Raw genomic sequence first — 23,744 nt, forward strand, 5'->3', positions numbered from 1 at the left:
TTCTGTCTTAATTTAGGGGGGGGACACTACAGCTGCAGCATAACAAACTCTCCATGTTTGGTTGCACTAGTCTACTGCAATGGACTAGAGGTGGGGATGGAGACTCATACAGAATGTATTGAAAGAAATTAGATTATTTTTTTTACACATTTCAATTCAAATATCATCTTGGTTTCAGATTGTGCCTGTGTATGTGAATTTTATTTTCTGCAAGTAGACTACACCAACCCTGAGAAAATAATCAAGTTACAGAAGAAAGCATTGAAGAGTCTGTAAATATGGTCTTGAGAAAACTGCATTATGGCACCCATTGCTTATAAAGCCCCAGCTCCATTAAGCTATTGTGTAAGCATCTTAAGTAGATCAAGTAAAACTAATAATACATGTCTACATAGCAACATGGAGCCATGCCGCGTTCCAACACATTTTAATGATCCAGAGCTGCTGACAGCAAGGTAGGAGATTTCAAAGGTCCGCATTTACAGGAAAAAAAACTGTCGTATTAATACACTCTGAATAGTACTTATCGAATAAAAAAACGCTCTTTTTTCATGAGTGCAGTAACATCAGTACGTTGGTAAATCTGAGTGATTTGTGCCACTGCAGCAACATGAAGTTATAATATTTTGGATGTTTGTTTATTTTTCGATACCTGCAAGCTATTCACTATAAGGAACGTTTCTGTGAATATTTATGGATCTATAGAAAAAGAAAAAAAAAAAAAAAATATATATATATATATATATATATATTTACTTTCATAGAGCAGAGATCCAGTTTAGAGTCTACCATCCCTTAAGTCATGATCCCAACTTAAATGAGACATCCAGAAAAACTAAGTGATGTAAGCCGAAGCCCATTGTCCAGCCTGGCCTTGGTATCCATGGGATGATTCAGTGTCAGCTAATTTGTGGGTCTGGCAAGTTAGGCCAAGGGGTGTCTCTGACCCAGCTCAGCTCATGCCCTTCAACAGCCCACCCAATTGTCAGATTCACCTTCGACCAAACGAATAGCAGGGAAAATCCTGCAGCTACATCATGTTTTCATTTGCTGTTCTGCTGTCATGAGAATATCTTTCTAGAGAATGTGAGTTTACAAATAATATCTAGTGATATAGATGCATATACAGTTAGTTACTAATATTAGCATTTGACCCATTGAAGAAAATTTACATGAAATGACTGTTTTTAGGTCGCTTATGATCTGTTTTGGGAACAAGCAGGGGAGCGTTAACTTGTTCAACAAACCAAATCAGAGGCTTTCACGGATAACAAATATATAAAATAAAATACTGTACAACAGCACTGTTACAGGCACACACTCTCTAGGGTTAAAGCATCTAACAAGACAGTAGTTTTCATTTCAAGTAAAATGCAGTATGCAAGGTTACTAGATCTGGTAGACTAAATTGCATTGAGATTTGGGAGTTTTATCATTAGGTTCCAACCTCAAAAAAAGCTCATTACTGTTATAATCCAGCTTTTTTTTTTAAGGCAAAAATGAAAGAAATATATAACTCATTTATTCACTTCTGCAACTTGTTTACCTAAATGACTTAATTAAAAATGAAAGCCTTTCACAAAATGCTTATGCAATCAGCATTTACGAGACTTTAAGTGGAGAATATTTTATACATCAGAGGGACTCTAATCACCTGCTCTTTGGTCTAAGATCTTGAACGATATTGGCCACAAAGTTGTTAGTGATGCCTTATTCAGAACAAATCTGGTGGGGGGCAAGAGAGGGGCACTTGCCAACGCCCCTCTGGAATTTCTAAGAGGCCCACTGGAGCGGTGGTCAGGGGAGAGCAGCAAAAAAAATCTTATTTAGTTCTGTGCTCTCTTACTTTTTCTCTAGCTGGTCTCCTCCCCTTCACTCTGGCAGCTGCTCCTTCACAGGCACAGAGTCCCGACCTGGGCAGAGACAGAGTTTTAATACTACATTTCTTATGAATCTCAGCCAGACTGGTATGTTAAGCATCACGGGGAGTGATTACTCAACATCTGGAGCGTAAAATGTAGCTTTTCTATCATGAATGGTTACAGCAGCTGTTGTGGAATGCACACTTTATGATTCTAAGCCATCCATTTGGTTGGCTGAGAAATTTAATAACAGAACTTTGAGTGCCAAATGTTAGCTTCACATTTTGCTGCAAATCTACAAAATGTCCTATTTTGGTTCTAAGCCTTTATGTCCCTTTTTACTATACTATAACTACCCCCTTTTTGTAATATCTCAGAATGTTTGCTGTGCATCAAAGAGCTACACCTCACTACTTTTCTTGACTACAACCATGATGTTCAGCAGCAACATTGCTAGTTGATTATTATGGGAATAGTAGCTGTAGATTGTAGTCTACAGTACAAACACTAACTTTTGTTGACTGCATCTACAATAATCAGCCAAGCCAATCTTTTATAGAAACCAACAATATCTCAATGGTCAGTTTCCGCAATCGGAGACATCACGTCCATCAGGACATTAGGACATTCCTTATTGAGGTTTTGTGAAAAAAGAGTCACTAGTTATGGGAAGAAAATGACATTTTCCATTCCCAGCTCTGGTATATGCCTTCTAAATCTCCAGTAAAGTGTTTCCAAGAAAACAGAACAAACGTGTGGTTAAGACTGAATAGAATTCTAGTTGTTGTCACATTTGCATATGTCTGTGATCATTGTTTTGGAAATGATGATGGATCAATGAAGGCTTTAAAGGGGGAGCATAACTGAACCTAGCTGTTAAAACATTATATTATGCTTGTTAGTGTTACCTTAATACTTATTTTTTACTGCAGTTATGTTGACTCTAAGTCCACAGAAGTCATAACCATGAAATTTCATGCATTTTTTACTTTCCATGATACCCTAGTTAAGTCTGACAACCCAGTTAAGAAGTGATAGCAGTCTCCCAAGGCTCTAATTGTTTTAACAATTCACGACCCCTCTGGAAGATGCAGGTTCTCTTTAAAAATATAATTACAAATATGTTAAAGTGTGATGTAAGTTTTAAATGTGATCTGACTGTTCCTATATAAAGCACAATGTTGAAGCTGATGGTTTTGTCTCTATCAAGGGACCCAAGCAGGAAGTGATCTCCTTGGGATTCCCTCTATTATTTAAAGTTGCTTGCTGGATGTAGCATTTGCCCGTGCAAGGGATCTAGTCCTGGGTGATAGTCGTGACATTACTTCTCTTGATCTTCCGTGTATTACCCCGCTTTGTTTATTATACCATTCTTGCTTACCGCCTTCCTTGTCCTCTTGCCTGTGACCAGCCCCTGAATTTGGATTTGTCTCGACTATGCTTCTGACTACCAGACTTGTGCTCCTGGGGATTGATTACTGGTCCCTCTCTCTCCTAATGGTTCTACCTGTTGTGAAATTGTTACTGTTACACAAACATTTAATTGAACTAAGCTATTTGTTTATCTTCACAGTAAGACCAAGCAAATTTTATAAAGACCATCTGAACAACTATTGACTTTGCAGGCATCCTAACTGATAACTTGGCTAAAGCATTCCCTGCCACATCTCAAAGATGGCATTATTTGCCTATTTTCTAGAAGTATGACCATTCTAGGGCCACATAACCATTTTTCTTCTTTTATTAGTAGCTATAATTAGTAACCTTAGTATACCTAAGGCAATATCCATTTTGCCTAACATTGTTGGTCAATTTGCTGGTCATTGAGGATACAATACCTTAATGCGTCGAAACACAACATACAAGTGCTTCAGTAATTCTTTTCAAATGTCACAGCAACTAAATAGTTTATTGGTAAGTCTAAGTTCTAGCCTCAAAAACTGACAAATGGAACTGCTAAATTGGCCTTTTGTGAAAAGCAGTGGCACAACACTTTTGAATGTGTTTTTGATTGACATAATTACTAATGACTATTTACTCTAGTCTGAACCATCATATTAGCATTGCTGATGCCAAAAACGGGCTTAGTGTGGAAATGCAAAACAGTACCAGATAAATATTTTCTTTTTATTACTCTGTAGAATACGATTTACAATTTTGCTAAATTCATAAGCCATTTCCATGTTTTTAGCATTCTAACAACCTTCTAAATTATACACATTCATCTTGTTCCATGACCTGACCCAACTGAGACTGCCAATTATTCATTAGATTAAATTATTTGGTGAGATTCTAATCAGTATTTGATGATATATATATATATATATATATATATATATATATATATATATATACACACATAATATATAAACACGGTTCCCAAAGCAATGCATGTTTTTAGCACGGACTTCAGTGCATTTTGCTGCAAGCAAAGTGCAGGCATTTCTACTCAAAAAGCAGAGAGGGTACCATAATTCTTGTTTCTTGCTCATGCTTAGTAGAGCTCCTATGAAAATCAATCACATGCACGCTGCACTTGAACACCGATGTTTGCTGGCATACATGCAGTTGACTTCAATAGGAGTCCTACTGAGTAATACTTTGTGGTTTCAGAAGAGGCAGTCAGGGAAGGAGGGACATGAGACAAACCGTACTCTCATATGCCTTAAGAACTAAAAGTGACACTTTGGACATTTTAATACTACAGCGGTTGTTCCCAATTTCCTGGTTCTGGTTTTCTAGCCAATTAGAACAAGTCAACCCACCTGCTTTGACCATTATGCCCTATTGGATATTTCTATAACATGGAAATCCTTTTACAGTATTTTGGCTTTACTATGTTAAAGACTTTGGCTTTTTCTCTGGTTTTGGTTGTTACTAACATGTTTGACCCTGGCTATTTTGGACTACAAGTATTTATTGAACCTATGGCTGCATTGACTATAGTCCTGCTATCTGACTACCAATTCCTGTACTACCTGTCAGTCACAAAACCTCCTCACACCTGGGTGTATGGTTCGTGGTAGGCAGCTATGCCCTGTTGGCAACTGAATACCCAGAGGCTCAAGCGAACAAGGTTCTCATAGGTCAGGGGTGTCCAAGTTTTTTCTGCAGTGGGCCACTTGTATACGTGCGAGGGCCGCACTCATTTTTCACTGAGAGAAAATATGGCCTTTAATAAATTATGCAGATTAAAATAAAGTAAATGACACAAAACATTTACTTTTCCTCTCACTGATTTCTGGGCCTAGAAAGTTTTGTGACTACAAATTCAGGATATTTAAAAATGAAATAGTTCTATTTATTCTAGTGATGCACCAAAATGAAAATTCTGGACCAAAACATTCACAGTTCACTTAGCCAAAACTGAAAATGACCCCCACCTTTAAAAATAATAATAAAAACTCACATTTTTAATAAAAGTAGGTAACACACCACAATTGGACAAAAAAAAATAGCAATATCACTTGGCATGATAGGAGTGTGATTGCTAACAGCAATCACACTCCTATCATACCCAGGCAACCAGTAAATGCTGGTACCTAGGCATGATGGGACTGTGCTTGATGTGATTGCTGTTAGCAATCACACTCCTATAATGCAAAGTCAGCCAGTACATGCTGGTACAGGGTGGCTGTAAGTGATGTGCAGACCCCATACTGCTGGCAGCGTCAATACACAAGGGGGCCAGCTAGCTAGGTTTCAGCATGTACTGGCTGACTTGGCATGATAGGAGTGTGATTGCTAACAGCAATCACAGTCCCATCATGCCTAGGTTCCAGCACTTACACATCCATCCAGTAAATGCTGAAACCTAGGCATGATGGGATTGTGATTTCTGTTAGCAATCACACTCCTATCATGCCAAGTCAGCCAGTACATGCTGGTACATGGTGGCTGTGATGTGCAGACCCCATACTGCTGGCACAAGGGGGGCAGCTAGCCAGGTTTTAGCATGTACTGGGTGGCTTGGCATGATAGGAGTGTGATTGCTAACAGCAATCACAGTCCCATCATGCCTAGGTTCCAGCACTTACACATTAATGCTATCACACACACACTCATTCATTCATATACTCATTCATTCACAGATTCATTCCCTCAATCACGCATACTGATTCAAACACCCTCCCCACCCCCTTACCTGCACTGCAGCTCCTCGATGCTGCTCACATACTTCAGCAGGGGGCGCGGCATCCCTCTGCGTTCTCACAGAGGAAGCAGGACTGGAGCAGAGTCATGTGATGTCACATGAACTCTGCTGGGTTCCGCTTCCTCTATGCGGTACAAAAGACCCTCCCACAGGTAAGTAGCAGGGCTCTTGTTGTAGCAGGGCTCGAGGTGCGGCCCGTGTAAGATCTGTTGCCCTGGCTGCCGATCTTACGCGGGCCGCACCTCGAGGTCCCGCGGGCCGCATGTTGGACGCCCCTGTCATAGGTGAATATCCTGCCGTTAACACCAAAGGCCTAGTCCAAAGGCCTGCCTTAAGATATATATTACACTACATTACAAAAAAAGAATGGTAAATCTAGTATACACAGATCCATATATATATTAAAAAAATATATCAATATTCATATGTCTTGACCTGCAGTGTCAGTTGGACAGCTTTACAAAATACCTAAGCAAATAAAGAAAAAACACTATCACTTTAATTGTAGAACTCAAGCGTGAAAAATAAATGAGTAACGAATATTCAGCAGTTGAAAAATGGTGCCATGTACCAGGCATCTTGGAAAAGAAGCAAGCCCCCAGGGATATGTTCTTCACTGAGACAACGTGACAATTGCTATATTTAAACCTCCTGTAAATTGGTCTGTGAATTGAATGTATAAGCTAATTAAGATACGAAAATGTTTTCTGTTCCTCCAACCTAAACACTTTTCCAAGTGCTCAGCATGAGGTCATTGGTCCCACTGACCCTTCAATTCCACCTGCTTGATACGCAGTATCGTTAACCGCAAGGTTCAGATTTCAGCCACTTTTTTCTCTTTCTTTTCAAATGACTTTGATCGGTTATGATCTTTTACAAATAAGGGCACTCAAAACTCCAGACGTTTTCTTGAGATTCATGCACTTTACTTTTTATTTCCATCTCTTCTGTCATTGTCCTTGTGGCAATTTCAAATACAAATATGTGTAACGTAAAGGGTGCTAGCTAGGAAATCAGGGGGTTACAGCAATTGCCCCCTTTGCTCTGTTAATTTCAAGATTTTGAGAATTAAGCTTTTTCCTTAAAACTTTAATTTGCAAATCCACACACACCCATCAAAGTAACAATGCAGCATTTACATGTCGCGATCCATTATACCATATTTGCTCGATTATAAGCCGACCCCTCAAAATCTGAATATTAATTTAGGAAAAAAATAAAAAGCCTGAATATAAGACGACCCTATAGGAAAAAAGTTTTACCAGTAAATGTTAATTCATGTAAACTATTACATTTTTTAATAAAGCTATGATTGAGAAAAATATTTTTTTGTTTTTATTTCCTTGTATTTTCCAACCTGCCCCCCAGTTACACACATCTGCCCCCAGGCTTGCCACTCCAATATGGCACTGTGGCCCATGATATGCCTTTTAACCCTCTATATGCCACTGTGCCCCATGATATGCCTTTTAACCCCCTATGTGCCACTCTGCCTCTAGAAATGCCTTATACCCCTACATGCCACTCTGGCATTTAGGGGGTTAAAGGGCATATTATGGGGCAGAGTGGCATATAGGGAGGCATAAGGCATTTCAGGAGGCAGAGTGGCGTTCAGAGGATTAAAAGGCATTTCATAGAGCACTCTGCCTCCAGAAATGCCCTATGCCCCCATTTAACACTCCCCCCCACACACACACTTACCGGTGCTTCCAATTTCCTGCTGTATACCGGGGCAGCAGTCTTCCTTCTGTCTCCCCCCCCCATTTAACACTTGGACAGGACAGTATCATGAATATGGAGATTTATTCATTAAAGAAAGTGAGTTATGATTTCAACCACTTAACTTCACAATACATTATGTCCGAATAAGCTTTTCCTGCAGGAAGAGCTTGGTTGGGCCTATATAATGTACATAGTGATTTCTTCAAAGATTCCTCACTCATGAAACTAAACATCATGTAGGGCCAGCTCAGCCCTGCTTTCTGGAGTTATCTGCCGGTGTCAGACCTTCAGAATGTACGGTGAAGGGACATAGTTGACACCACAGCTCCCAACTCTCTATTTACTGTACAGAACTCATTGAGTCTATAATCTGGTAAATGTAAACTGAGTTTCGTAATCACCTATACCTAACCAGCTAGAATAGTATTACAGGCCTTCACCTAAAACATTTCCAGCGTGTATTTACTTTCCCAGTTGCCGAAGCATCAGCTGTTATTCAAAGGTAATTTATCAAAGGTTAACAACTGTCCAAATACCTTACGACTGTCAGAGATTTCAAGAGTAATTCCTCATTTGAGACCAGTTTCCCGTTGCCCTAATACACCGCTCTAGAATACCGGCTTAAAAGTGGACACAAACAATGATGAGAATTATCTGGATGTGTCACTAATATCATCATCAAATTACTTTCTCCAACAAAAGGGCTGCCTAAACCAATCAAGGATAATCAAACTTAATACAGAAGCGAGAACTCAATGAGGAGGAATAATCCGAAACATGAACAGAAATTTAACATAGCTATTCTTTAATATACACACAAGGTAGCGCAAATATTATTTAATGCATGGATCTTTCAAATGTAAGATTTCGGAAAATAGATAGATAAGCGTGAAAGCTATGCATGGTTAAGACTGTGGCAAGAAAAATGTGCACAGTGTCATATCCCATATGCTAAGGCCACATACCAAACATATTCCACCTTGCATTTTTATCCCCCCCCCGAAAGCTCTATATATACAGTGAAGGAAAAAAATATTTGATCCCCTGCTGATTTTGTAAGTTTGCCCAATGACAAAGACATGACCAGTCTACAATTTTAATGGTAGGTTTATTTGAACAGTGAGAGACAGAACAACAAAAAATAACATTTCAAATAAGTTATGAATTGATTTTATCAGTTTATCAGTTTTAATCAGTGAAATAAGTATTTGACCCCTCTGCAAAACATGACTTAGTACTTGGTGACAAACCCTTGCTGGCAATCACAGAGGTCAGATGTTTCTTGTAGTTGGCCACCAGGTTTGCACACATCTCAGGAGGGATTTTGTCCCGCTCCTCTTTGCAGATCCTCTCCAACTCATTAAGGTTTCGAGGCTGACGTTTGGCGACATGAACCTTCAGCTCCTTCCACATATTTTCTATGGGATTAAGGTCTGGAGATTGGCTAGGCCACTCCAGTACCTTAATGTGCTTCTTCTTGAGCCACTCCTTTGTTGCCATGGCCGTGTGTTTTGGGTCATTGTCATGCTTGAATACCCATCCACGACCCTGGCTGAGGGTAGAAGGTTCTCACCCAAGATTTGATGGTACATGGCCCCATCCATCGTCCCGTCAATGCAGTCAAGTTGTCCTGTTCCCTTAGCAGAAAACCCCCCAAAGCATAATGTTTCCACCTCCCTGTTTAAAGTTGGGGATGGTGTTCTTGGGGTCATAGGCAGCATTCCTCCTCTTCCAAACACAGCGAGTTGAGTTGATGCCAAATAGCTTAATTTTGGTCTCATCTGACCACAACACTTTCACCCAGTTCTCTGAATCATTCAGATGTTCATTGGCAAACTTAGACGGGCTGTACATGTGTTTTCTTGAGCAGAGGGACCTTGCGGGTGCTGCATGACTTCAGTTCTTCACCGCATCCAACATCCTTGGATAGCTCCTTTGTCTTGGCCATGGTGGAGAGTTTGGAATCTGATTAATTGCTTCTGTGGAAAGGTGTCTTTTTTACAGATAACAGACTGAGAGTAGGAGCACTCCTTTTAAGAGAGTGCTCCTAATCTCAGCTCATTACCTGTATAAAAGACACCTGGGAGCCATAAATCTTGCTGATTGATCAAATACTTATTTCACTGAGTAAAATGCAAATCAATTTATAACTTACCGTATTTGAAATGTGTTATTCTGGATGTTTTTGTTATTATTCTGTCTCTCACTGTTCAAATAAACCTATCATTAAAATTATAGACTGATCATGTCTTTACCAGTGGGCAAACATACAAAATCAGCAGGGGATCAAATACATTCTTCCTTAATTGCATGTTGTCGTCAGAAGGAATTGCACATTTTCCCAATACAGGCTTCTTAAATACGATATATTGTTGTGTTTTATTTTCAATATTTAGGTAGTTCAAGGAATGTCCTAAATATATCAGAAGACGTTTTAACCCTAGAGCGCCTTTTTACTGTTTTTATTGTAATCATGCTATAACAAATCTGTTAACAGCCACAGGATAAATTTATAAGTTCGTTAAAAAGTCCCACTAATTCAGTAGATATCTGTCTGAATAAATACTTTTATAAAGGAAGCTAATATTTTATTAAAAATAGAGAGCAGGATCAGGACAGTAAGCCTTTGGAATAATTTGGTGGATGTGTTTGTGTTATCATTATCCTCTTGGAAATTAAATCTGTAAATCAGAAAATAATTCTGGCAGATTATTGTATATATAATATACAAAGTTACTAAGTGACGCAGCAAAAGGAAATGTGAATCCTAGAATAAAATGATTCAATAGGGTTAAGCAGAGTAATACCGGTATTTTATCAACAACGGATGCATATTTTTATGTACATTGCAAACCATAAAAAAACATTGTCTACAGTCCACAAGACATATCTAAAAATATGTTCCGGCGTATCATACGACTGGGCGTATAAGACGACCCCCAACTTTTCCAGTTAGAATATAGAGTTTGGGCTATACTCGCCGTATAAGACTACCCCTCTACCCAGTATACAATAACCAGCCAATCACGGCAAGCAAGTACCTTACTGGTGATTGGCTGGTTGTTGTATACAAAGCCTGCTTGGATTGGGTGGGTCAGCTCTACCTAACATATGCCTGTCCACACACACACACATGTATAGACATACACTGCCCTCACACACCCCTTCCTTTACACACATATAAAAGTACACACCAGCTTACAAACACACATATACACATACACTGCCCATACACAGACATATACATACATACACTGCCCTCACCACACACCCCTGCCTTTACACACACACACACACACACACATATATATATATATATATATATATATATATATACCGTATTGGCTAGAGTATAGGCCGCACCCTAAAAGTTAGGTGCTTTTTTATAGAAAAAATTTAATTTAAAGATGTGCCCCCCTCCCCTAGACTTACCAGTGCAGACTCCCGGAGTCCCAGGTGTCTTGCGGGGCCGGCAGGAGACATCTATTCTACGTATAACGGTATACAACTTCCGGTGCCAGCTGTCTGAGCGTATCGGAGAGTAGGATGCAGATCCCCTGCACCGCTGTGGGGGATCTGTATCCTTACCCTGCCAGACCTCGAGCTCCCTAATGTTGGGCTAGTTAGAGGGAGGTCGTGATCTCCCCAACCAGCCCTGCTCATCGGGCGCCCGCTGATCAGGGCTGGTTGGGGAGATCACGATCTTGCACCTACCTCGGCGCGGCCCTGAAGACCGGCCCAGGGGAGGCGGCTTCTCCGCTCGCCCCTCCCCTAGAGATTTGTGATTCTCCAGTCCGGCTCGGTAAGTTTCAGTACCCGACTTTTGATTAGATTTTCACAGGTTAAAAAGTCGTCTTATACGCCGGAAAATACGGTATATGCACTGCAGAAATCTGAAATAAACAACCTAAATATGCGCAGAGGGCAACTTAACCTTTTCAATGTCTCTAGCATAAAAAAGAAACCACAATGCTACTCATATGGGGGTACTAAATTAGTGCTTGCATAGACTAATTTATGACACACCATATACAGTCACTTCAATAGAAATAGATTCCTATATAGTCATATATTTCCACTTTTACCCAGACACATATACTGTATGTAATGATGTGTTTTTGTTTTATGTTACTGTTGTATATTTGTTCATACATATTGGCGCCAAAATGAAGATATATTTAATATAGATGTAAACAGACTTCAAAACCAACATCAGCAAACATTAAAGTACTCACACTGATCCGCATCAGCTGTGATAAGCTACTGTTGTGGCAAAGATCAATGATAATGTAAATTAGAAGTTTTCATTAGATGCTCAGTAGTTAGGACATAGAAACAGCATGCACTGTGCTCTGATTATAAAATAAAGGTAAATAAAAGGTTTCAATTGATTTTGATATATACCTTAGGTTTTGGAGGGCCACGTGATGTCAACCATGGTGTGCACAGAGTGTTCTGACATCACATGATGCTGGGTGTCCCAGAACCAGGTCAATATGGTGAATATGGTGGTGCATACAATTTATACATGCAGTTCCAGCTATACATTTCAAAAATAAATCTCGTTTAAAGACTGAATTTATTGCACACATCAAAGATCACATGTTTGAATTCACTATACAACCTTTTCAATACTTTTTCTCATACTGAGTAGTTTAATATTACAAATCATGGGAGGCTTGTCATGTTTTAATGCCATATTACCATTATTACATCATTATTTAGTTTGCAATATCATTATTTTACATGACTGTCCCTGCAACATTCACTTTCACTAAATGCCATAAAAAGAGTGTTAGTTGCCTTAACTAAAGTTGGAATTTATGAATCCCAGGATTAGTGTTCCTTCCTGTTTGATTAGTTAGTGTCACTTCTATTTTATATTAATGTCAATGTCAAGTGCATATTAAGCATATAGTATTTTTATAAAGACCATGATCATTGATAAGACCACTTCTAAAACTGCTCAAGAATCACTTTTTTAACATAGCCCATCACTTGTGAAAATTAGGTGTAATGGATTTTTTTTGTTTCACATTTATAGTGACAAACTAAAAACCAATAAATCGCTGTGGTTGGTTCATAAGAATCTCTTTACCCTTTCAATATAGTGTAGTAAATTACCCTAAAAGGGTTATTGGTTCATTTGGGCCTAAGCCGAGTAAGCCTAGGCTGCCTTGTCCAGGGAGCCAGCAGCACCAATAAATGACGATTTACTTTTTTTCCCCACTTTTTCTGCTCAATAATGCCACCAATTTCAACCCCTACCTATCTCTTGACATTAAATATCTGTGAACGCTTTGGGCTTGAAGTGTCTGGGTGAAGTGCAGCTTCCCTGCATCTCCGAATCACAGTCCTCTTTCTCAACGACATGGGAGCGATGTTTAGCCACATCCACTCCTTGCCTATTTCCCATTCCACAACCAGCCACTATTTGTTTAGAATTCTTCAGGTATTATCTCAAAAATTAAATTACTTTACTGGATTAACCATAGAAAGGTCATTAATACACAAAACATTTTTATCTTTTATTGACTCAAAAGGATTCCAACAACCCCCAAATAACTCTTATGGTTATTATGGATTAATACTTCTCTGCAGATTGTATGAACTGTTGAGCCTCCCACCCCATAAGTGATAAAGTATAAAGTACACATTGTAAAAGTGATAATCTATTCCTTCCTTCCTAAGGGATTCCACATAATGTATCGATGGCAACTCCAACAGGGCAGACTTATATTGTTTACACATAGTTTATTCCTCAGACACGAGCAGGGGGCATTCTCATTAGAACTGCTGCACTTCCCAACTCAGCGTGATGGCAAACTCCAGCATTATAAAAAGAGATGGACACATACTGGTAGCACAGAAGTGACAGATTTTTCACAAACCAAAAAAAGGTCACATTAAAAGATCATCCACAACAGCATTATCGAATGTCAGAGTCATGGGGAAAGAGAGACGAATACAAATTAAGTTTTGTTTACTGCCATGTGAGATAGCTGAAAGGGACACTGATATTGGTTAAAGGACATATTTGCCGGTAAATCATGTTCTTTTCTAAGAAAAGTTAAAACACAAGTTCCGGGAATGAACAAAAGAAGAAATTGCAAAAAAAACTGCATTGATACCAAAGTAATCTTTATCAAGAATGTTGTTATAAATTAAGGAAACCAAACGTGGAAATGAGTGCACCCAAAGCTCTAGTCACTTTTCATTGACCTTCAGATAACAAAACTGTATACAATCTGAGAGAGAGGATTCTTCCATACTATTTTACCTGTGAAGCCAATATTAGTTGCACAGTTATTCAGTTTCAAAGGTTTTTGCCTGTATGTAAAAGTAGGAGGATCCAGACCACCAATTCACCAAAATGAATAATAAGTAACATACATTTCATGACGCAATTAAGATCTAATGTTAACGCAAGATCGGTATACTTTGGATTTGGTTAATATTATGCCTTCAACCTTGTTCCTGCACTGCTGAACGTATTCGGCAGAAGTTTCATTCCATGTCTGACTTTCTGCTCTACAAATCAATGCTACGTTCCTACTACTCTGCTTTCAACCTTGGTAGGGAAACCTACTTCACCTCCCTCATCTCCTCCCTGTCTCATAACCCTAAAAGTAAAAAAGTACTTTCAGGTCCCTTCATCAACCAACTACCCGTTCCACTTAGCTCAGTTGATCTGACTTTCCCATATATTTCAATAATAAAATCAAACCTATCAGATATGAAATATCTGCAGTCCCCTCCTGCCTTTACCCTCCCTTTGCCTATACGCCCTCCTGTCCACTGAACTCTTCTTCCTTCTCTACATTAAACCAATTATTTTCTGTCACTAAAGAGGAGGTTCATGCTCTTCTTCTTTCCCCTTGTCCACATGCCCCCTTAACCCGATCCCTTCCCATCTTACCTAGTCTCCTTCATCTACTCTACTTCCTACTCTTGCTCACATCTTCAACTTCTTTAAGGATGCTTACAACATTACACAATAACGCCCTCCCATATTCCTTTAGCTCACCTTTCCTAGTCACTCACCTGCTTACACTAGTGTGGCTGGTCCATTCCTAACAACAACACTTTTACCTTTTCTCTATTGTATAATACACACTAACTCCCTCTAGATTGTAAGCTCGTTTGAGCAGTGCCCTCCTCACCTGTTGTCTCTGTAAATCAGATTGTTATGTTATATACTACTTGTTATGTCCTGTCTACCCGTTGTACAGCGCTACCAGAATATGATGGTGCTATATAAAACAATAAATAATAATAATATGTATTGACAACTTGATGGAAGAATATGTTGATCTTTGTATTCTGGTAAATTATAATATGTGTCCGATCACCATATGGAGTCCACAGAGACACACTACCACTCAGTTGCGTACCTAGCATGGGCGGGGGGGGGATCAGTGCGCCCTGGGTGTCCCCGGGTGTCGCTCATCAGGGGGGTGCCACGGGCTAGGGTGACCACATGTCCCTGATTGCCCGGATCCCCGGCAGCCTCATCATTTTATTTATTCTTTACGTGGAGGAGAGGGAGGGGTGCCTAGCAACCGCTCGGCACCCCTCAGTCTCCTTCGCAAGGCTTCTAACTCCATCGCGGTGCCGGCAAGTCATGCTGAGGGCAGAAATATGACGTCATATTTCGGCGCTCAGCAGTGAAACAGCGCAGCGGCAGAGCAGGAAGCAGCGGCAGAGCAGGAAGACTGAGGCGTCCAAAACCTTTAACAACAAAGGGGGAGAGGGTAGATAATGAGAAGGGGGGTGGGTAGATAGAGGAGAGAAAAAGGGGGGTAGATAGAGGAGAGGAAGAGGGGGGCAGATAGTGAGAAGGGAGGGAGAGGGGCAGATAGTGAGAAGGGAGGGAGAGGGGGGCATATATCGAGAAGGGAGGGAGAGGGGGGCATATAGTGAGAAGGGAAGGAGAGGGGGTGGATAGTGAGAAGGGAGGGAGAGGGGTAGATAGTGAGAAGGGAGGGAGAGGGGTAGATAGTGAGAAGGGAGGGAGAGGGGGTAGATAGTGAGAAGGGGGTTGAAAAGGGGAAAGGTACAGAATGCATTGTGAGAATGCATTAATGAATATGTACATTTGTGTGAAATTGTGAATGAAAGTGTGAATTAGTTAAAGTGTTTTTTGTATATGATGGATGTATAATTGATTTGTGGAAAGGCAAAGATGGCACAAGCAGGATGTTTGAGCCTTGGGGACCAAGATGACACAGGCAGGGGTTTATGGGACAAAGATGGCACAGGCCGGGCTGTTTGGGGACAAAGTTGACTCATGCTGGGCTGTTTGGGGACAAAAATGGTAAATCCTATGTGTGTAATCTGGGTGCTGGTCAGGTTCTATGTGGGCAGTGTGGACGCCAGGGCTGGCTTTGGGTTGTGCAACCTATCATCTATGCCTGTAGTTTTATCTCTTGCTATGTTTCCATACATTATTATTGTATTGCTGCAAATACGGGATTTGTATGTCTGATTCTATGCCTCCAGTGCTGAGTTCAAATGTGAACAATAATAATAACAATATTAATATATATATATATATATATATATATATATATATATGATTGCTAACAGCAATCACACTCCTATCATGCCAAGTCAGCTAGTACATGCTGGAATCTGGGTATGGCTGGGCATGATAGGAGTGTGATTGCTGTTAACAATCATACATATATATATATATCTATATATAGATATATATATATTGTTATTGAATTTTTTTTGTCCTATTTTGCTGTGTTACTTACTTTAAATAAAAGTGCGAGATTTTTTTTTATGGTGGGGGGTCATATTTGGTGTAGGACAGGTAAATGCTGCATTTTCGGTTTCAGTCCAGAGGTTTCGTTTCGGTGCATCCCTAAGCCAGACAGTGAAGTGGTAGGCCTACACCACATCAATGTTTGGCTTAGTATGTAGTGATAGGAGTTATGCTGCACTATTATCAATGTCTGGCTCAATGTATAGTGATAGGGATTATGCTGTACCACCGTCAATGTCTGCCTCAGTATATAGTGATAGGTGATATGCTGTACCACCGTCAATGTCTGCCTCAGTATATAATGATAGGTGTTATGCTGTACCACCGTCAATGTCTGCCTCAGTATATAATGATAACAGTAATGCTGTACCACCTTCAATGTCTGCGCCAGTATATAACGATAGAAGCTTTGCAGTTTTAAAGTGTTTGTATGGGAGGTGCCACATACAGGATCCGCCCCAGGTGCCAAATACTCTAGGTACGCACCTGCTACCACTATAAACTTTGTGAGTACTTTAGCATGCATGCTTAAATAATATCTAGATGAGGTAGAAGCTGCAGAAGGAATGCCATAATATGAGCAAGCAGCAGGTGATATAAACAAGAGCTTAAGAAGAACGCATTTCCGTTTCCCAGTAAATACTAGGAGCGAAAGAGGTATTATTATTTTTTTTTGTCTCTGCAGAAAAATTAAGATAAAAAATACAAATGGAGGAATGTAAAAGGCAAGCTAAACATTGTACATTTGCCCCAGCACCCATCAATATCAATTGACATATTGTGCACCATTTTATTGAGGTTTAATCAATAAACAAAATATAAATCCACCAAGTTAACCCAGCTTTGTCTCATTATTCTGTAAAGAGAAGATGCAAAAATGATGGTTCTCTAGTTACCATGACGACTGTATAAGTAAGAATTTCTAGGCCTAAATGTTTTAAATTCTAACTCAATTTGTAAAGGTTATTAAAATGACAGGTTTGGTATAGTATTTCCCTTTAATAATGTTAACATTGGTTATTCTTAGAAAAGATGAATACTTTATATCACTTTATCCTCACACATTAACTAGGTAAAGTTTGAAACCATTAACTCAAATCATTTTCAAAATCAGATGTGAATAGGGAACAGAACAGTTAGGTTTTATTGAAAAGAAAGCTTAAAAAGCTCATTCCAGATAAAATAAAGCTCTTTCAAAATAATATATTATGTACACGTAATAAACAGAAATAGTTTGGCCCAAAAGCACAACGCTTTTGGGCCAAAAATAATTTAAAGTGCATTTAATTAAGTATTTTTTTTATTTCTAGTTATGAATACACAGTAAACCTCAAATCTCAGAGTCATGTTCTTAATTCTAAAGTGTTATATATTTTTCCCACATCCAAAAATCTAAGCCAATGTTACCTACACAAAAATAAATTAATCATTCTCTCCATAGCACAGCTACAAAACGCTATCAGAGCGAATTCTCTAGAGGATGTATAAAAACAGAAACCACAAACAAAGCAAGACATTAATAATAATCTCTTACCCTGGCACTGGAATCCTTGTTTTCCAATTCCCCTGGAGAGATAAAAGAACAAACGTAATTCATTACATAAGTATGGAATGTAAACGCTGTCAAATATACAGTATTCTGTATATTCCACAGAATTATATTTTTATTTTTAAAGGGTCAGTTTAATGTTTCATATGGACTCCACCAAGGAATGGATATTAAGGTACTTTGTAAGCAGTTTAATATGCATTATTGACCTGTGGGGTGAAAACTATAATTTAGGAGAAGCTGCAGTTCCAAGCTGAGGAACACGTCCCTTGCCCTGTCCAATTTTATCACCGCTTTGGCTTCTTGAACAACCACTAATTGGCAGGAAAAGTGCTCCCTTCAATGGAAACACTTGCGTGTGGGGTGGGTCTCATTAGACCCCCTAGGACTCTCACATGAGCCACCGTTGGAGGTTGCCGGTGGTCAGTAAAGCTCATGTGCACACCGCTATCCTTGCTCCTTCACAAAACCACTGAGTTCTGGGTAGCCTACCCAGGGAAGTTCCCTTGAATTGATATGAAAGTAGATTATATTGATTATTATATTTATTATATTGATTATTTCTGGCATTTCTGCTGCATTTACCAATTTCTTTGTAAAATAATGTTAAGTTGACATGTTTCACTACCTCATAGGGCCTCGGTATTTCACTTTTACTTATTGTTAAATCAGTCATTCCCTTCGGAGCGCCAGGGGGTTCAAGAAACACCAGCCTTGTATAATAATAATCTCATTGTCGCTGTGATTAGTGTAACAACTGGGGCCAACACTTGATGTATCCCTGGGACAAAGAAACCTTTACATGTACCACTCCTTATTTAATTGAATTGAATTGAATACTTTGTCAAATACCGCATATTATTTGCTCGTAAACAAAGAACCGAGTATGACAAAAAATCGACTTAGTATGAATTACTATGTATTTATGAAGCAGCTCTAAACGAACATGAAAACGTTAGTTTTCGTTGTTGACGATACATTGTAATGCAACATTTAGCTATACTGTCTGTTTTGTTTTGTAGGATGGGAGATTTGCTTGGATCGTTGGTGGTTTTATATAGAAACATAGAACTAGTAATGGCAGATAATGGAGATGATGGATGCTGATTACTTAAGTGCGGCCGGTGGCTGTATAACCCTAGCCGCGTGCTACAGCACCTGATCTGCTGCTGGGCATTTGCCCGGTGTGCCAGATGGCCAGTCAGGGCCTGTAAGAACCCTTTGGCCAATCTAGTTTGCCCATTATTCCTGATGTACTGATATGATGCCAATTTGTGTTCATAAACTAGTGTCCTGGTTTCCAGATGGTTTGGCATGAAGCACATACATAAGCTATGAGCAGACCATATCAACCCTGCATGGAAACTAAAATTATGGCCTAGTTTACTGGAACAAAAAAACAAAAAAAAAAAAACACTTGAGACAGCATGTGGCCAAAAATAGCCCCTGAACTCGGTCCAGTAGGGGTCCAGAAAACAAGCACTGTGTTACCAAGCGCTATGAACCAAAGATGGTCAAGGGCATGTTTATTTAGGAGGATGACAATGCATTACAGTGAGCACAAATATATACAGGTGATTTAGCCTTCTTTCCTCATAAAAACTGCAAATTAAAATATGCATTGTTAAAAATATGGTTATATGGCCATTGCAAAAGGAAGTGAATGGCTTCTTCTTTAATTGTATGCCTGACACTACAAAAGAGTCTACTTTTACAAACCCTCGACAATAGACAAAAAATAATATACAATTTTCCACATATGACAGTTGTGTGTGTGCATAATTTTTATAAAAAGACTGTGCTGAACCTCAATTCTGTAGGAGATACATATTATCATTCCAGCAGGGCCCCGGCTCCGTACCGCTGTGTGTCTTGGCATCTTTCTGTACTTCCACTCTCATGCTATAATATTCTGATGCGAATATTGCCCACATATCATAATATGGTTATTCCTTTTAGGGCCCCTTTAGAGTATTCATCCACTGGGAAAATATCCAATAATCATTCCTAATACATTCAAACATATTTTAAATGAAATGTGATGCAGCAATTTGTGTGCACATATGTTTATCTATAGGCAACTTTACATAAGCATATTTAAAAAACGTTCCGCTTTTTGGAAATTGATTTTAAACTATAAACATTACATTCATTCTAGCCATCATTGGGCTGCATTCATTCTCGCAAACCTATAGGTCCATCATCAAAATTATAACGCGGGACATGTTGGTTAAATATTGACCATATTGCCAAGTTTTGTTAATTTTCAGTTTTTTTGATATTTGCATCAAGTAAATGAAATAAATACACGGTGCAGTCAAATAAAAGGGAAAGGAGTTCCCAAATAGTGAGAAATGCCATAGCCACGGTTAGACATACATCAGCAATCTGTATCAGCAATATCCCAAAAATAAATGAAAAGCAACTAATAGATCTCAAAATACCCCCACCCCCAAAACATATATATAGACCGGGTACCCCAAGATAGCATAGACAAAGATAGCCTAGACCTATCCCCAATGAGGACCAAAGATGTAAATTCCCTCCATGTCAACCATTTGGCTTAAAGCTATTGGTATCTGTCTCTATAGAGCAACATTTCTTCTTCAGTATTGCTCACATTCTTCACTTAATTTTACTATTTCACTATTGTCGTTTGTATTCCAGCAATGGAATAGTTAAGAGATATTGGAAGCACAATGACAATATTATATTTATCTAATAAAACCCATTTTAATGTTTGGAAACATTATATATATAAATAACAAAATGGGTTAGATTTCTGATATGGAGATCTTATATATATATATATATTAAGATCTCCGTATCAGAAATGTAACCCATTTTGTTATTTATATTCAGACGCACAGTATCCAAATATAGGGTGTTATTTCCGAGGAGCCATTCTGGAACAAAGTTTGCAAAAACAAAAAAAAAATGGTCTTATCACCATAGCAACCAATGGAATGTTCATGCAGACTAGATTATTCTGAAGGTTGCCATAGTGACAAGTACACTTTTCAAACTTTGCATTTCAATTGCTCTTTATAAATAACCCCCAGTGAGTGTTTTGACAAAATAGACATCCGTGTTATAGCTGTACAAAATCTAGCTTTCAAAACGAATCAAAAGGGGATGAGAGCACCCTTGACTTGTCTAGTTATAAACATTCCTTGTATTTTGTTTCCTTTTTTTCCTTTTCCGTTATATTGTGGAATAAAAGAAGTGTAATTTCGATGTAATGTAAGGAAGGTTTACTTTACTGAAAGGGTGGTAGGTAAATGGAACAGCCTCCCATCAGAAGTGATATAGGCTCATATAGTGAAGGAATATATAAATTCATGGGACAGGTATACATCTACCCCAAAACTAAGACTCTTAAGATGAAGGACTCTAAGGAAGGTCTTAGTCTCTACAGCGTGAAAGTGGACTAGATGGTTGTTATGTGGTGTTAAATTCTGTTTCTATTCACATTTCCTCCACTGAAACATTCCTCAAGCTTTACAATCAATTGCCCACTAGAGCCACGGGTTTATTTTAGACATAGCAGAACAGCAAACACTTCATTGTATACAATGATCAGGATGATAATGGAAGACCACCTCTAGAGACCACCATAATAAGCTCTCATTTAGTTTGGCACTGATGTGCAGAATGGCAGAAAAAGAACATCTTTGGTGTTCTGGAGATACTACAGCAGGAGAGGACTTCTGGATCCTTGAGTAACTCAAAGCTGACCCTCCCTGTTCTGAATGTACATCTGCATTGTGACAATGTGATAGAGCTGCTAGTCAAATTCCAGACATTGGAGACACTTGTAATCATCTGTTGCATTTGTGACGTAAGAGATAAAACTAATATGTACAAAGATCAAAAGAAAAACTTACCAAATAAAGTCAGTGCAGTGGCTGCAGAAGGTGGGTTGCTTGAAGAATCTAGCAGTGAACTTGTGACTCTTGACTTCATGGACTAATTTCTGTCTGAGAGCTCCTTTTCGACAAAAGAGAGGCTTCACAAAAGGCTGCTCCATATCTGTGCCGGCGCACACCTGAGCCATCTTCAGCTGGCGTTAAATACCAACTCCAATTATCGAGAAGTCTCAATCCACCAGATACAAGACAATAATAAATAAAAGAATGTATGTGGACAACGCCAGAACGCAGGGCAGAGAGGGAGCAGCAATGCAGGCAGGTGTGTGCTGGAATCTGGAACGGTACAGCAGAGCGATGCTGAACGATGTTCTATGTCACGCACAGTAAAAACACTCGTGGTAAGTAGAGGGCAGTCGTCTAGTGCACTGTAACAATGCGAGCCAGATACAGACTGGATGCTGGTATCTTGGGAGCTAGAAGGAGGGCAGTTCTTGATCATATCCTTCCATAGGAGGGTCCTCACCAAGTACATGAAAAGCAAGCGACTGGGAGTAAGCAACATTAAGCAGCTTCGTCTCCAGGACCTTCCTATTAGCTTCTGTGCTGTGCTACTGTTTGTAGCCTAAGCAGCAGTGGGTTAAATTATGGGGCAGAGGAGGGGATTTGGGGTTAGGGGCTGCAGGGTGAGCCATGAAGATCTCCATAGAGAAGAACAACTGTGACTTTTGATCAGCATGAACGGAAAAAGCTCTAAGGAGACAGCTTCCTAGAAGTAAAGTCTAATATTTCTCCTTTTCCCTGCTCTCTCTTTATTTTTACATTGTTGTTTCAATTAACCAACCAGCTATATTTTTGTTTTATAACCTCCTGCTGCAGCCCCATTAATTTATCAACCCTCCAGTTATATGCCCCCTGCTGCCCCTCCATTCTTTATTAACCCTCACGCTGCTATTACATCACTGCAATAATCCTCTTTCTTCGTGCGCTCCCCCTAGATCTCAAGATTGTAAGCTTGCGAGCCGGGCTCTCTCCACCTAATGTATCGGTTTGTCTTACTCTGTCAATTCTCATCTTGTCATACCCCTTGAAAATATATATATATGTATTGTATTAAGTGCTGCGTAGATTGTTGGCACTATATAGATAAAAGATAATAATACTAATTATTATTAGAGAATACTAAGTATTCTCTCTATCAAAGTCAACCTAAAATGTTGCCGATTTACATATTTCCTTTTGCACAATCTTCCTCTGCAATCTTTTCTCCAGCACATTTTAACCCCTAGATATACACCAGGGGGAAGGATGACGTAGGACATGCTGAGGTTGCATGCACGGGGAGGGGTGCCGGTGGAGTGACTCTGTGAAGACATGCGGCTGAATTACCAGGCTAAACAAACAGGCGTGAAGGTCCGGTTAAACTACCAAGACAATATACAGCTTTCCGCTGTTTTTCCAGGGAGTTACGTTGCTTTCCTGGGAGGGAAAACCTATAGCTCCCACAAGAAAAATAAGTAAGCTGTTTAAGTAAAATTACTCATGGATGATGGAACAGAGCTGATAAGCCCCCTACCTTGGAGTGAAGCTAAATACAGATAAATGCATTCCTCTCTTTATATGCCCTTTCTTTTTTTATAACTGAGAGTCTGTGAAGCAATTAAGTACGCTTATATGATTGAAATTGGCACTGTATTAGCTACAGAAATAGAGCTGGCTATGCCAACTGAACCCGTTGTGATCAGGGCACTTAATCTCTGAAACACAGCTCTGAAATGCCCCCCCCAAAAAGACAAAACAAGATAAAGCAAAAGTT

At 39.3% G+C, this 23,744-nt stretch overlaps 1 protein-coding gene across 1 annotated transcript in view; it reads right to left on the minus strand.

Moving 5' to 3' along the window:
* The window catches only part of PRKCG (protein kinase C gamma), a 106,416-nt gene extending 84,060 nt beyond the window's left edge, over positions 1-22,356 (minus strand). The window contains exons 1-2 of the mRNA XM_053452474.1: positions 21,947-22,356; positions 18,045-18,076 (exon numbers count right to left, since the gene is read on the minus strand). Of these exons, the coding sequence (XP_053308449.1) occupies positions 18,045-18,076; positions 21,947-22,116 (202 nt within the window). The 5' untranslated portion in view covers positions 22,117-22,356. The remainder of the gene's footprint in view (positions 1-18,044; positions 18,077-21,946) is intronic.
* Positions 22,357-23,744: the final 1,388 nt, after the last annotated feature.

The sequence above is a fragment of the Spea bombifrons genome, chromosome 12, assembly GCF_027358695.1.
Source record: "Spea bombifrons isolate aSpeBom1 chromosome 12, aSpeBom1.2.pri, whole genome shotgun sequence".
Classification (NCBI taxonomy): domain Eukaryota; kingdom Metazoa; phylum Chordata; class Amphibia; order Anura; family Pelobatidae; genus Spea; species Spea bombifrons.